Source organism: Dioscorea cayenensis, chromosome 2, assembly GCF_009730915.1.
Source record: "Dioscorea cayenensis subsp. rotundata cultivar TDr96_F1 chromosome 2, TDr96_F1_v2_PseudoChromosome.rev07_lg8_w22 25.fasta, whole genome shotgun sequence".
NCBI lineage: Eukaryota > Viridiplantae > Streptophyta > Magnoliopsida > Dioscoreales > Dioscoreaceae > Dioscorea > Dioscorea cayenensis.
Genome location: NC_052472.1, coordinates 19,603,803 through 19,616,241, shown reverse-complemented (window position 1 = coordinate 19,616,241; position 12,439 = coordinate 19,603,803). Strand labels below are relative to the sequence as shown.

Sequence of the window (12,439 nt, the reverse complement as noted above, 5' to 3'; positions counted from 1 at the left end):
AGGCCGGCATCATAGAGCAATCAAAAAAATTGAAATAAGAGCAAATGTTAGTATTCAATTGAGAAAATTACCTGGTAAACTTCAGACCAAAATTGAAAACGAGAAGACTATTAAAGAGATTCACGAGCAAAAGCAGCACAATGGGGATGAGAGATTGAAAACCCTAGATTTTGGATAGCAATGAGCAAAAGGAGAGCAAATAGTGAAAGAGAGCCAAAATTTAAAAAAGGAAATATATTTATTTTAATTTTTTTATATATAAAAATAAATTTTAAGTGAAATAAGACTTCTCATATTATGTTGAAGAGCAAATTACAACTCATGCACATTTAGTAAATAGTTTAGACATATAATGTTGTTATTTGTTAGTTTTAATTTATTTAAAAAAATGATGTGATGAAAATATGAATAGTTATATTAAACTATTTTTTTTAATTATAATATTAAATTATTTATTGATATAATTATATTTAATTCAATAGAGGCAGATTCTTTGAACTAACAAACAAATGTGGAAATTTACAATGAATTAGGTTGTTAGAAATAAAAGAATAATGAAAAATAAAATTTTAAAAAGATAAAAATAGATTAACGTTGAGTCTATTTATAATGTTAATAGACTATGAGATTGTCTAATCATCTTTTTATTATAATGTTGATATTAACTCATTATAAAGTTAATAATGATGATGATAATGTCCAACTGATTTGTCTTGGTCCCAGATGAGTTCGTATATACGTCCGACTCATCCCATTGACTTGATAGATGCGTCTTTATTTTGTTTTTTATATTTATGTTTAAGCAAATTAAATTAATGTTGGATTTGATATTAATAGTTCTCATAATTTATTATTATTATTTAAGGTTGCAATAAACTTTAATTTAATTAGTATTATGTTAACTTTTCCTTAATATATATCTTAATGGTGGAAGTCAAGTTGTTCATTCGATTTTTCTTTAAATGTTTTTATAATTGGCTAGCCATCTTCGGTTGTCAAATTGATTTAATGTTGATTTATTTGTAGAATTAAATATGTGTATAAAAATCGCTTAAAATAAATGTACATCAAATTAGAATATCTTTTATCTACAATATATTTCATAGAAACAAATGTTTTTTCTTTACTTACAAAAACTAATCGTAGAGCCTAAAAATCATTCGTAAGCCATGATTTTCCCTCGAATGCGAAATGTTTGGCGCCTCATAACATTTATTTCGCCCTATGAAATTTAGAAATCGTAGATAATGCAACTAGATGAAAACAAAACTATTACCTACGTTTTATAATTCTTGGTCAAAATTAGAATAACTTTTTGCTAGGATATATTTCTTAGAAACAAATGTTTTTCATTACTTACAAAAATTAAATGTAGCTACTAAATATCATTTGTAAGTCATGATCTTCCCATGAATGGGAAATATTTGGCGCCTCATAATATTTATTTTGCCCTACGAAATATATAAACTAAAAATAATGGAACATACTTGTACCTACGGTTTCTTCCGTAAATGAAAACAAAACTATTACCTACGTTTTGTGGCCAAAATTAGAATTTCTTTGCGCCACAATATATTTCGTAGAAAAAAATGTTTTGCTTTACATACAAAAACTAATTGTAGCTACTAAAAATCATTCGTAGACCATGATCTTACCGCGGATGGGAAATATTTGGTGCCTTATAACGTTTATTTCTCCCTACAAAATATAGAAATTGTTAATTATGGAACATACTTGTATCTACTATTTCTTGCGTAGATGAAAACAAAACTATTACCTACGTTTTAAAATTCATAGCCAAAATTAGAATTTCTTTGCCCTATGATATATTTTGTAGAAAAAGATTGTTTGCTTTACCTACAACAACTAATTGTACCTATTAAAAATCATTCATAGGTCATGATCTTCCTGCGGATGGGAAATATTTGGCACCTCGTAATGTTTATTTTGCCCTACTAAATCTAGAAATCATAGATAATGGAACATATTTATCTAAAAAATTTACTACATAGCGAAAAATAACATAGATAATAACCAAATTTCTTGTAGTGTTGGTTGAGAGAATTGCTCATGCCCTCAAACCGGAGATCTTGGGTCAAGTTCAGGGGGAAAAGGAGATGGAGGAGGCTATAGATGAAGGTTTAAATGAAAAGGAAGATGTCGATGAAGATACAACCCTTGTTCAATTTCAAAGGGATGTCAAGCTAGAAGCTTTAGCTCAAAGGGGAGTTGTGAAATTGGGCTCTAAATTCAAAAAGGGGCAAAAAACAACATTAGAGTTTTAAAAACCCTCTTCTAAGAACTTTCTCTTTTCTCTCTTTCCTCAATATATATTTTTTTTGGACGGAATTAATATATTGTGCTGGAATTGTAAGGGTGTGTCTAACTCTAGGACAATGAGTCGAGCTAAGCACCATCTTTTACAATTGAAACTGGATGTAATGTGCCTAATGGACACCCGTGCTAATGAAGAAAAGGTTGTCCATTTTTGCTCATAGTTTTCTTATCAGTGTGATTGGGTAGCTATCCTTGCCGAAGACTTATCGAGAGGTATTATTGTGTTTTGGAATCGTAATCTTGGTGCATTAGTAGATATTTTGGAGATCAATGTTAAGGCTGAGTTGGCTGCTTTGGAGCATACTTTGAAAGTTTGTGAAGAAAAGAATGTCAAACTGGACCGGATTCTTTGTGATTGTCTTGGACTTATTAGTTTGATGAACCAGGAAGAGCCTCATCTCAATTAGCTCTACCAAGAGGAAAGGAACATAATTTTTTTATACATACTGTTAGGTCTGACGACGTGGATTGACATTATGTGGCAAGCCAAGATGTACAATGGCAAAGGAAGATGACATGGCGATGATGAATTGGCAAAAAGAATGAGTGACTAGGATGATGATGTGGCTAAAGCTTGGTGTCATGACATGAGAAGATACAAGAGCCAAAAGATTATGATGGAGACTATGTTTAGTGAATTTCCTCTCAATTGTTCATGTGATGATCAACTAATTTTGGAAAGTGCTTCTAGTTAAATGTATCTCTTCAAAAAGGGTAAGTTTTATTTAAAATATGTTTATCTGTCTTTGATAAGATCCGGGATGATAAATCATATCTTTGATAGAACTCCTTTTTAGGAAAGATTTATCTTAGAGAGAGAGAGAAAGAGGAATATTCTATCGTTGGCAAGAATAAAAGATCATCATGAAGATTGCATTGAGCTTAGTTTGGTGTGAAGATATTTGAAGACACAAACTAAGATAGGCAATGACAAACTTAGTTTGGTGAGAAGTTATTTGAAGACACAAACTAAGTTAGGCAAAGACAAGCCAATGAAATTATCAAAACCATATTTAGCAATACAATTTGAAGGAAAATCTAAGAGCTAATTATGGGCAGAGCTATTTCTGGAGACTAATCATATATGGAGATTAATTGAAGATTACATGAGATATGATTAGAGATTTGAAGATCCAAGCATGGATGATTGGAGATCATGCTTGAAGATATTGAAAGATAAACTTAGATGAGATGAGATGAAGTTTAGTAACAATATTTTCATAAGTCAAACAAAGATCATTTGGGAAGACCAAACTTGGACCAAGTTTGGAAAGAAGATCGGAAGATCTTTGGTGACCATCTTGGGTGAGATGGTTGCGTGTGCCTTGGTAGGCGTGACCCTTGGGAGAGGGACCTGCTGAAGTGATGTGAGGAGGGAAGCAGCTCCAAGCAGGAGAAACTCCCGTTGAGTCAACTACTACAAGGTTGACTGAAGGAACCGGGAAGGTTGAAGGTCGCAGATTCAGGTGCAACTAGCTAGAACTCAGTCATGTTCAGTCAGGTGGGTCGTGTTGCAACTAAGTGTTGCAACATCTGACTTTGGAAGGTGTTCAAGTTAGGAAGCTGCGGAGAATTCTAAAAGAAAATTGTTTATTTGGACATCGGTGCGTCTATATAAGATATCCTGCTTGAAGATTTAGGATGAGCCACAAGTGAGAGACCCTTTGATGAGTGTTGAGGAAAATGGGCATCGGTCAATCTTAAGAGGGTATTCTTTGTCTTTAGTGAGTAAGGGAGAGATGTACTCTTTATTCTATCATCTCTTTTAGTGGATTATTTCTCGAGGCTTGGCCCCCCAGATGTAAGCAAGATTGTGCCGAACTAGGTTACCAACTTGTGTGTCTTCTTTCTCTTGCTTGATTGTGTGTGTGTTCCATATTCTTGTGAGTTTTTGAGTGACTCTCCTAAACACACTAACCTACCAGAACTATCACATGCAAAGATATAATAGTATTGTTTTGGATTATATCCCTCCTAACCCGAATGGTGTAGCTAATGCTCTTGCAAACCATGCTCATCTCAATCCGGGTGTTTCGTTATACCACTGTGGCTGGGACTTGCCCAATTGGCTAATGTAAGTTGCGCTAGAAAAAAAAAACCATAATAATATATGGACTTTGTTGTAATTTCACATTTTTACAGGGTCCCAATTAATAAAAAAATTATACAAGAACCACATCTTCTCAACGCTCTCGCGCAAACTGTTTGATGAAATGCCTCTGAGAAATCTAGCGTCCTCATGCACAAAGATTTCCGGTTCTTCTCCTTCAATCCCACCCTCAAACCATTCACTCCTGCTGAAATTCAAGAGAAAGATTGAAAACACTCTTGAGCTTTGCCACAATTCATTTGTTCAAGTTCTCAGAGCTTGTGCTCAATTCAATGGCATAGTTATTGGAAAACAAGTGCATTCTCTTGCATTGAAACATGGCTTTCAGTCAAATGTCTTCATTGGAACTGCACTTCTTGATCTTTACTCAAAATGTGGTTTACCAAAAGATGCGCGCTTGTTGTTTGATGAAATGTCTCTTAGAGATTTAGTTTCATGGAATGTGATGCTTTCTTGCTATGCTGTGCATGGTCTTATTAGAGAAGCTTTCCAAATCTTTAATTCTATGCGGTTTCATGGGTTTTTATGGGATGAGTTCACTTTCAGTAGCTTTATCAGTTGTTGTTGTGGTGATACAAAGCTTGGAAAACAAATTCATGGTCTTGTACTGATACTTTCTCTTGACTCTGATGTGTTTGTGAGCTGTGCACTGGTGGACAATTACATGAAATCTGGAGATTTCAAGGATGCTCACAAGGTATTCGACGAAATGCGCCACCGTAACACCGTGTCGTGGAATTCAATCATTATAGGTTATGCAATGCATGGTGATAGCAAGAGTGCCATGAGAGTACTAACCCAAATGATACAACAAGGTTTCCGGCCCGATGACCGAACGCTCGCAAGTGTTCTTAGTTCATGTGCCAATCAATCAGCAGCCAATGAAGCCGCACAAGTACATAACCATTCCATAAAAACAGGCTTAGATAATCATTTATCAGTTAGCAATGCACTCATCTTCTCATACGCGAAAAGCGGTAACATTCTGTACGCGTCTCGTGTGTTTCAATCCATTCATAAACCTGACATTGTTAGTTTCTCGTCGATGATTTCTTCATACGCATTCCATGGTCTTGGCAAGGAAGCCATTAATACTTTCGAGAAGATGTTAAAGCATGGAGGAATTTGGCCTGATAAGGTTGTGTTTTTAGGGGTGTTATCAGCATGCAGCCATGCAGGACTGGTTGAAAAAGGTTTGTATTATTTTAAGTCAATGGTCAGAGATTACCAAATAAGTCCTGGCTCTGAGCATTATGCTTGTTTGATTGATCTTTTAGGGAGAGCTGGTTATATTGATGAAGCTTATGATGTTGTTGTTAATATGCCCTTTGAACCAGATGGAGATGTTTTGGGAGCATTGATTGGAGCTTGTAAATTGCATGGAAATGCATGTTTAGGTAAGTTGGTTGGAGAAAGGCTTCATGAATTGGAACCTTGTAAGTCTGTGAATTATAAGTTGATGAATAATATTTATGTGGGTTTGGAGAGATGGGATGAGGTTGTAAAGGTGAGAAGAGAGTTGGAGGGATTGGGTTGTGATTGTATGGTGGCTGGTTGTAGCTGGATGTAGAGATGGACATGGTTGTCTGGTTTTGGTGGTGTTTACAGTTTGGTTGATGTGGTTTGGAGTTCATGTAATTGTGAATTGGAGGATGTGATTGAAATTGTAGTTAATGAAATCCAACTTTAATGTAACAAGGTGGTTTAATTTGATATAATAAAATGAATGTTTTCAATGCATCTTTATTGCCATGCAGTTCTTATCCAATGGTTTAATACAATGCACCTTCAAACCACAACTATTTGTGGTTAGTTATATAAATCCCTCTCTTCCGTGTTTACTTTGTTTAAGGTTAAAAAGACTAGATAAGTCAAACTTTAGATAAATCATTTCATAAAATTTTTGGTAACATTTTTTAAGTTTACCTGCTGTTCTTTTTTGTGACGCTCCATTTAAAAAACTTCCACCTTACTTATGGAGACATCTACTAGTAATCTAAGAACATATTCGTACCATCTTAATTGATTTTCTTAATTTGTCAATAAGAAGTACCGCTCCAAATTTATTTTGAATAATTCATTCATTAATCAATCCTTCCTAGCAACTCTTAACACCCATCATCCCAATACAATACATCTAGACTTAATACTTCCACAGTTCAACTGATACAATGCATCTAACGTAACTACGCAAGTAAAATTTATTCTTAGATTATGGACATGAGACCTCATAGGTTGATGTTCTGATCTATTGGATTAAAAGCTCATAAACTTATAATATATATAGCACAGTGAACCCATTTACATGAACTTGAAAGTAAAAATAAATAAATCCTCTCCAAATAATTTCAATCTACAGGCAAGCCTCGAAAGGTGAAATAAAACTATAATTAGGAATATAAATAATTCAATTGAAAGAAACATCCATGTTACAAAATCACTGTAAACAGTTGATGTGTCCACAACATGCTAGTAGTTAGCTCAAACTCTCCAAAGAGACGACCATGGTTTTGCCACTGAACCATCACTAGTACTTGAGTACCTTCACTAGTCAAAATCTAAGAATAATAAATCTTTTCTACCAATGAAAGATAAACATTACACAATTTGCAAATAAACATGACCAACATGCATTTTCATTTCCAAAAGAATAATAAATCCTTAACCATACTAACCACTGCAAACATGATGGAGTTATTTGTACAAAATAGATTTTACCATATGAATCACATACATTCAAATCACCTTGAGACATACTATTGTGCATCAGATGAAAAGATAATGTGCATGATTCATTTGGAAAATCAATTTTGCAAGTCTATCAGCAACAAGAAAAATCCTGCATGATCAAAATACACAAAAAATAGTGCATGCTAATATGACGTTAACTTCAAACGGTCCATCTATAAATTGCATCATTGAGAACATTACCAATCAAATTATGAAACAAGTGAATGCTTCTTTTCTAATTGTCCAAACCAATAAAGCAGTGTTCCATTATATAATACATGGCACCAAGCATCCCTATTAACACTGTACAAAACAGAAAAAGCTCAAACATATCAACTCAACTACCTCAACCAGGAAGAAGAAATCCATCATTCTGAACCCTGAGCAACAAGGTACAAAAATTGTTCGCCTTACATCTTTTTCCTTTCCTGGATGTTTATCTGCCAACCAAATCTATACATGGAACTATAAGGCTTTACAGTAACAGCTTTAAAGAAAGCATATGTATTCAATCAAATTCAGGTTTTCACCCCTACCCTCTGTGTAGTTCAAAAGAATTTGACCCACAATTTACACATTCAAAATTTCAGTCTGATGATCGACATGATACCATGAAATTTTTATCAGATGACCAGTTGCTAAATCACACAAATAAGTATTGGTACTCTCCATATAGTGTGGTCGCTTTCTGACTCACGTTTACCGCTACTCATATAGGGTCTGGTCAAACACCATAATCTGCAAAAAAAGTGAAACCGGTTGGTTGATGCAAATATGGAAGCACCTCATGTTCTTCGTATATGTTAGGATAAGTGACAATGCATCAGATTTTAATCCTAAAAAAGACATTTCTTTGTAGAACACAATTCAACACCATATTGTTGTATCCTTTGCAAAGAATGGCCCGTGACATAAGTTGCCTTGAATTCCAGTCTTGTTTCTTCATACTAATACTTCACATTAATGTCTCCCAAGTCTATTCAATCTTGAAAAAGAAGCCACACAGAAAATTAAGATGAACAAAGGCATTTTTATAATTAAAAGTCTTGATCCAGCCCCAGTCACATGGGAATCATATGTTAACACCTCAGAGACTATCCTGACCATTAAGATAGATTTAATTCTATATAATGCAAAACAGGATAGTGAAAGAAGATTTTAGTGAAATAAATCTCCCATTACATACCTGGTCACACACAGGACAAGTATCACTTCTCTCCATCCACTCAAGAATGCATGCTAGGTGATAATGGTGTTCACATTTTGTGAGAATTCGAGGATTCTCTAAATCATACTCTGCATGAAGAAAAAGCAAAGCCATTAGTCAGATCTTCCCTGTTTATACACAGAGAACTTGGGTCTTGGCCAATGAAGCACTTATACTTAATAAATCAAGTTCGGCTCCCAACATAGGGATTCATTTGGGATCTAAACACAAAAACCTCACACACCGGTCCAACCTGTCTAACTCCTTTATCCATTGATCAAACACTTTTATAATCAAAATTCACATCAAAATATATCTGACATCTGATTATATCATAACTGAAACTTTTTGCTGGGACAAAATTGAGACTTTCCCACCTTAATGAAAGCATATTAACATCATTAATTAGATTTCACATCAAATTCAATAATACATCTGACATCTGATTATATCATAACTAAAACATTTTGCTTTGAGACTTTCCACCTTAATGAAAGCATATGAACATCATAAACCTTCTATAAAGGCTTAACAATTGCTTTTATAAGGCTAACAATTTTTCAGACAGAAAATTCCCAAACCAACCTAAATGAAAACGATCCAAAACTAAAGGAAAAGAAAAGAAAAAAAGGAATTACTTGGCCAAGTTACACGTATTCACACAGAAAACCCAGATAATAATTAGAGTCTTCAAGTTCATCAAATCAAACACCCAAAAAGGACATAATATTTTCAATGGTCAGAGGCAGTCATCATTTGCTTATTTATAGTTTTTGTGTTAAATAGAGTGGAAATGATCAGATAAGGCCTACACCTATTAATGACAAACGCCTCTTTTATTATAAAGCAATATAACTTGAAAATATGTTTAATATTTTTCTGAACATGAAAAACACAAACAATGTAAATAATAAATGAAGGGATATTTCTTCATATTTGGGCAGGACTTTTACCTTCCAGACAAATGGGACAAACATCTTCCTCATCCACAGCTGAAGACACAGGTTCACAGAATTTTGATGGTTCATCTTCAGCTATCTTAGCAGAGTCATGTGCATCATCAGATGTACTCTTCAGGACAGACCCTTTCAAACTCTCAGCAGTAGCCAAACCTTCAGATGTACCGCCACTTACGGCTTCTCCAAGGGACAGTGAATCTGCCGGTTGTACATGATCAGTCTTGTTTCCAGAGTTGCCAAAACTGGAAGGCAAAGTTTGTGCATGTGTCAAACCCACATCATAGGGCAATGGAGCAGGAGGTGCCCGGAAAGTGTCTGGAATTGATGTATCCAGATTTGTATCAACAAGTACACTGGCAGGAACAGAAGAGGCCGGGCCATTTGCAGAAGATAAGGGCCCGCCATCTGATGTTTGAGGACACTGCAAAATTCAACAGTTTCCAAAGGTATATCTCTCGGCAGGCAACACTTTTGAAAGAAAAACATAAGAAATCCCAAAAAAGCTGAAAGTGAATTAGCAGAAAGCAGAACTAAACTGCAGTTCACTTATAAGAGAAATGTCAATCTATATTCCAAAAAAAATTATATCATTTTCTCAATAAAAAATTAGCAGACAGGATTGAAAGCGAAAAAAACACAAATTATCTAAATCAGGAATAGCATTCACGAACATATACGTAAATTGGTGCCCTATTTATCTCTGCCCTTCTGGAACAGCAGCAGCCCATTTTCTTCTATGTTGATTCTTCAATTTTGTAGTCTGATAGATCTAGGGAATAGAGGCACATTATTCACCATTATCTGAGATTAAGACAATGCAAACATTAAAGCTTGAGGATACACACTAAGAGTAGTGAATATAATAAAAAAAAAGAGCAAATCTCAAAACATAGGACAGCAAAAGCAACAGAAGCAACCCTATCACAAGATCATCCAGGCTAATTGGCACTACAAAAGAGAGAGAAACAAAACTACCAAGTATGTCGTGTTAGAAGACAAATTGTACACACTGAGCTTTGCAATATTGAAACAGGTTTCCACTAATGATCATGATTATATTTCAGAGATTCATTTTCTAACTTGAAGGAGAGCACTGTGCCTATTGCAAGCATGGATCAATTTTAAAGGTGAACTCGCTTCAAAATAGTAGTCATCAAGAGTTCCACAAAATTAGCTTTTGATTGACAAACAAACCATCTTAGTTCACCTAGGTTCAGTAACTATACTTTGCTCAAGCAACTATACATTTGCTCAAGAAAAAAATTCGTGTTTTAATTTAAGGTTACAACTAACAATACTAAGTTAAAATTTGAAATAAAAAAAAAAATTCTAAATGAGAAACCAAAGTTTTGGAAGCAACAACTAGGAAGCATAAAGTTTCCAGCAAATAGCTTCTTCCAGGTGTCAAGTATGAAAGCTACTAAATGCAAATATTATCACAAAATCATTCGCAAGGGTATATGTTGTTTACATATTTGAATAAGTAATCATTATACACATAAGCAAACATCATCTCATTAAACATCATTATTGTAGGAGATAGTGTCAGTGTTTGACAATGAGAAGTTTCAATATAGAAAAATAGTTCTCCAAAATTCGCTCTAGCTTCTCCTTAACAAAATCCCATAATTGTGAAGATAGGAATTGAAGTACGGGAAGAGGAATTTAATTTGGTATATGACTCACAAATCAAATTTTTGTCAGCCTCTCACCAACTTAAATATCCAACTGCTCCCAAGGAAATAATGCTTTCTATTTAGAAAATAATGAATTAAAAATTTAAATAGGACTTTGTTTTCAATTATGGCAACCCAAACACCAAAATTTAAGAACTTCAACGTCAAAAAAAAAAAAAAAGATAAATTTATCCTTAACTGTTCAAACAAGAATTTAAAGAAACCTTCATACCAAAGCATAACTATCAAACTATCTGTTGCATCAATCGGCTTTCAAAGCAAAGCCTAACTTATATATTCAGAAAGGCTCATAAGCACTCAATAACATACATGAAAATAAGTCTCCTCATCTAGAAACTAAAGTAATTAAATCACAAAAGGCACATGTTTTATAATCAATCCAGATACCATAACAAAATTTATGCCATTGTACAGGCTGTAAATGGAATTAAAGTAAAATAATATCCAATATATACCTAAAACATCTAGGTCCAAGACAGCAAATAGCCCTTTAATGCTCAAAAATCAACTTAAAAGGACAAAAATTTGACTCACAATACTACACAAAACTCCAATTCACTACATGAAAAGCCAAATGAAGTACAAAGTCTTCAATGAAGTAAGCCTTGAATGGAAATTATATAAAAAAACCTAGATATTGCATTCAATAACACTCTAAGCACTATATAGACTGGGCAAAAGCCAATCCAGATCAATCCACAAGAGAGATAAATCCAATAGAATCTAAAACCAATCCAATTCAATCAAAAGCCACCAGAATTCCTCAAAACCTCAAGATCCTCACCACCAACAACAAAATTCAAGAACCAAACAATCATTAAAAGCACCATACAACAACAAGGGCATCATTCACAATAAATAATCACAAAAAAAAAAACACTCAATCAAAGCATAAAAACAGTATTAAACACAGAACCCAATCGATTCATCCCACAAAACCCAATATTCCAACAAGTGATACCAATCGGGATCAAAATTCACCGGAAGAACAGCCGAGACCGAGCCACGGGCCTCTTCTCACGCTCCGATCGAGAGCAAGAGAGGAACCGAAATCGAGGGTTTCACTCTTCTTCTTCTTCTTCTTCTTCTTCTTCAGAGCGAAATGAGAAACGCGGAGAGCAAACGGGAGTGATTTGTTTTCGTGCTCAGGTATCTCTCTTGATTTTTGAAGTTCCCAAAAAGCCCCTCCGGTGGCTGCTGACTCATCACTGTTGTACGGCTCAATAGGTGGACAAATGAGGAATTTTCTTTGAAAATAAAAATAATATGTGAATTTCCCTTTTTATATAGTTTTATGTACTCTTTTGGTATTTTATTTATTTGATTATAGTATTTTTTTTTTCATAGTTTTAGGTTTTATTATCGTTTTGAGTGCCTTTTTTTTTTAAGAAATGGATTA

General features: G+C 34.2%; 2 protein-coding genes across 4 annotated transcripts; one reads left to right on the top strand and one right to left on the bottom strand.

Moving 5' to 3' along the window:
• The first annotated feature begins 4,492 nt into the window (after positions 1-4,492).
• LOC120271331 (pentatricopeptide repeat-containing protein At2g46050, mitochondrial-like) lies at positions 4,493-6,163 on the top strand. Of its 2 annotated transcripts, none has more exons than XM_039278112.1 (2): positions 4,493-5,640; positions 5,785-6,163. In XM_039278112.1, the coding sequence occupies exons 1-2, from the start codon at positions 4,551-4,553 to the stop codon at positions 6,015-6,017; spliced, it is 1,323 nt and encodes a 440-aa protein (XP_039134046.1). In that variant the 5' UTR covers positions 4,493-4,550; the 3' UTR covers positions 6,018-6,163. The 2 variants fall into 2 exon arrangements, with proteins under 2 accessions (XP_039134046.1, XP_039134045.1); XM_039278111.1 differs by having other exon boundaries at positions 5,725-6,163.
• A 1,223-nt stretch (positions 6,164-7,386) lies between these two features.
• LOC120277234 (probable E3 ubiquitin-protein ligase RHB1A) lies at positions 7,387-12,176 on the bottom strand. Of its 2 annotated transcripts, none has more exons than XM_039283993.1 (5): positions 12,022-12,176; positions 10,015-10,144; positions 9,338-9,764; positions 8,364-8,473; positions 7,387-7,915 (listed from the first exon to the last, which is right to left on the bottom strand). In XM_039283993.1, exons 2-5 carry the CDS (start codon positions 10,069-10,071, stop codon positions 7,883-7,885), a joined length of 627 nt encoding a protein of 208 aa, XP_039139927.1. In that variant the 5' UTR covers positions 10,072-10,144; positions 12,022-12,176; the 3' UTR covers positions 7,387-7,882. The 2 variants fall into 2 exon arrangements, with proteins under 2 accessions (XP_039139927.1, XP_039139933.1); XM_039283999.1 differs by having other exon boundaries at positions 10,021-10,144.
• Between the last annotated feature and the right edge of the window lie 263 nt (positions 12,177-12,439).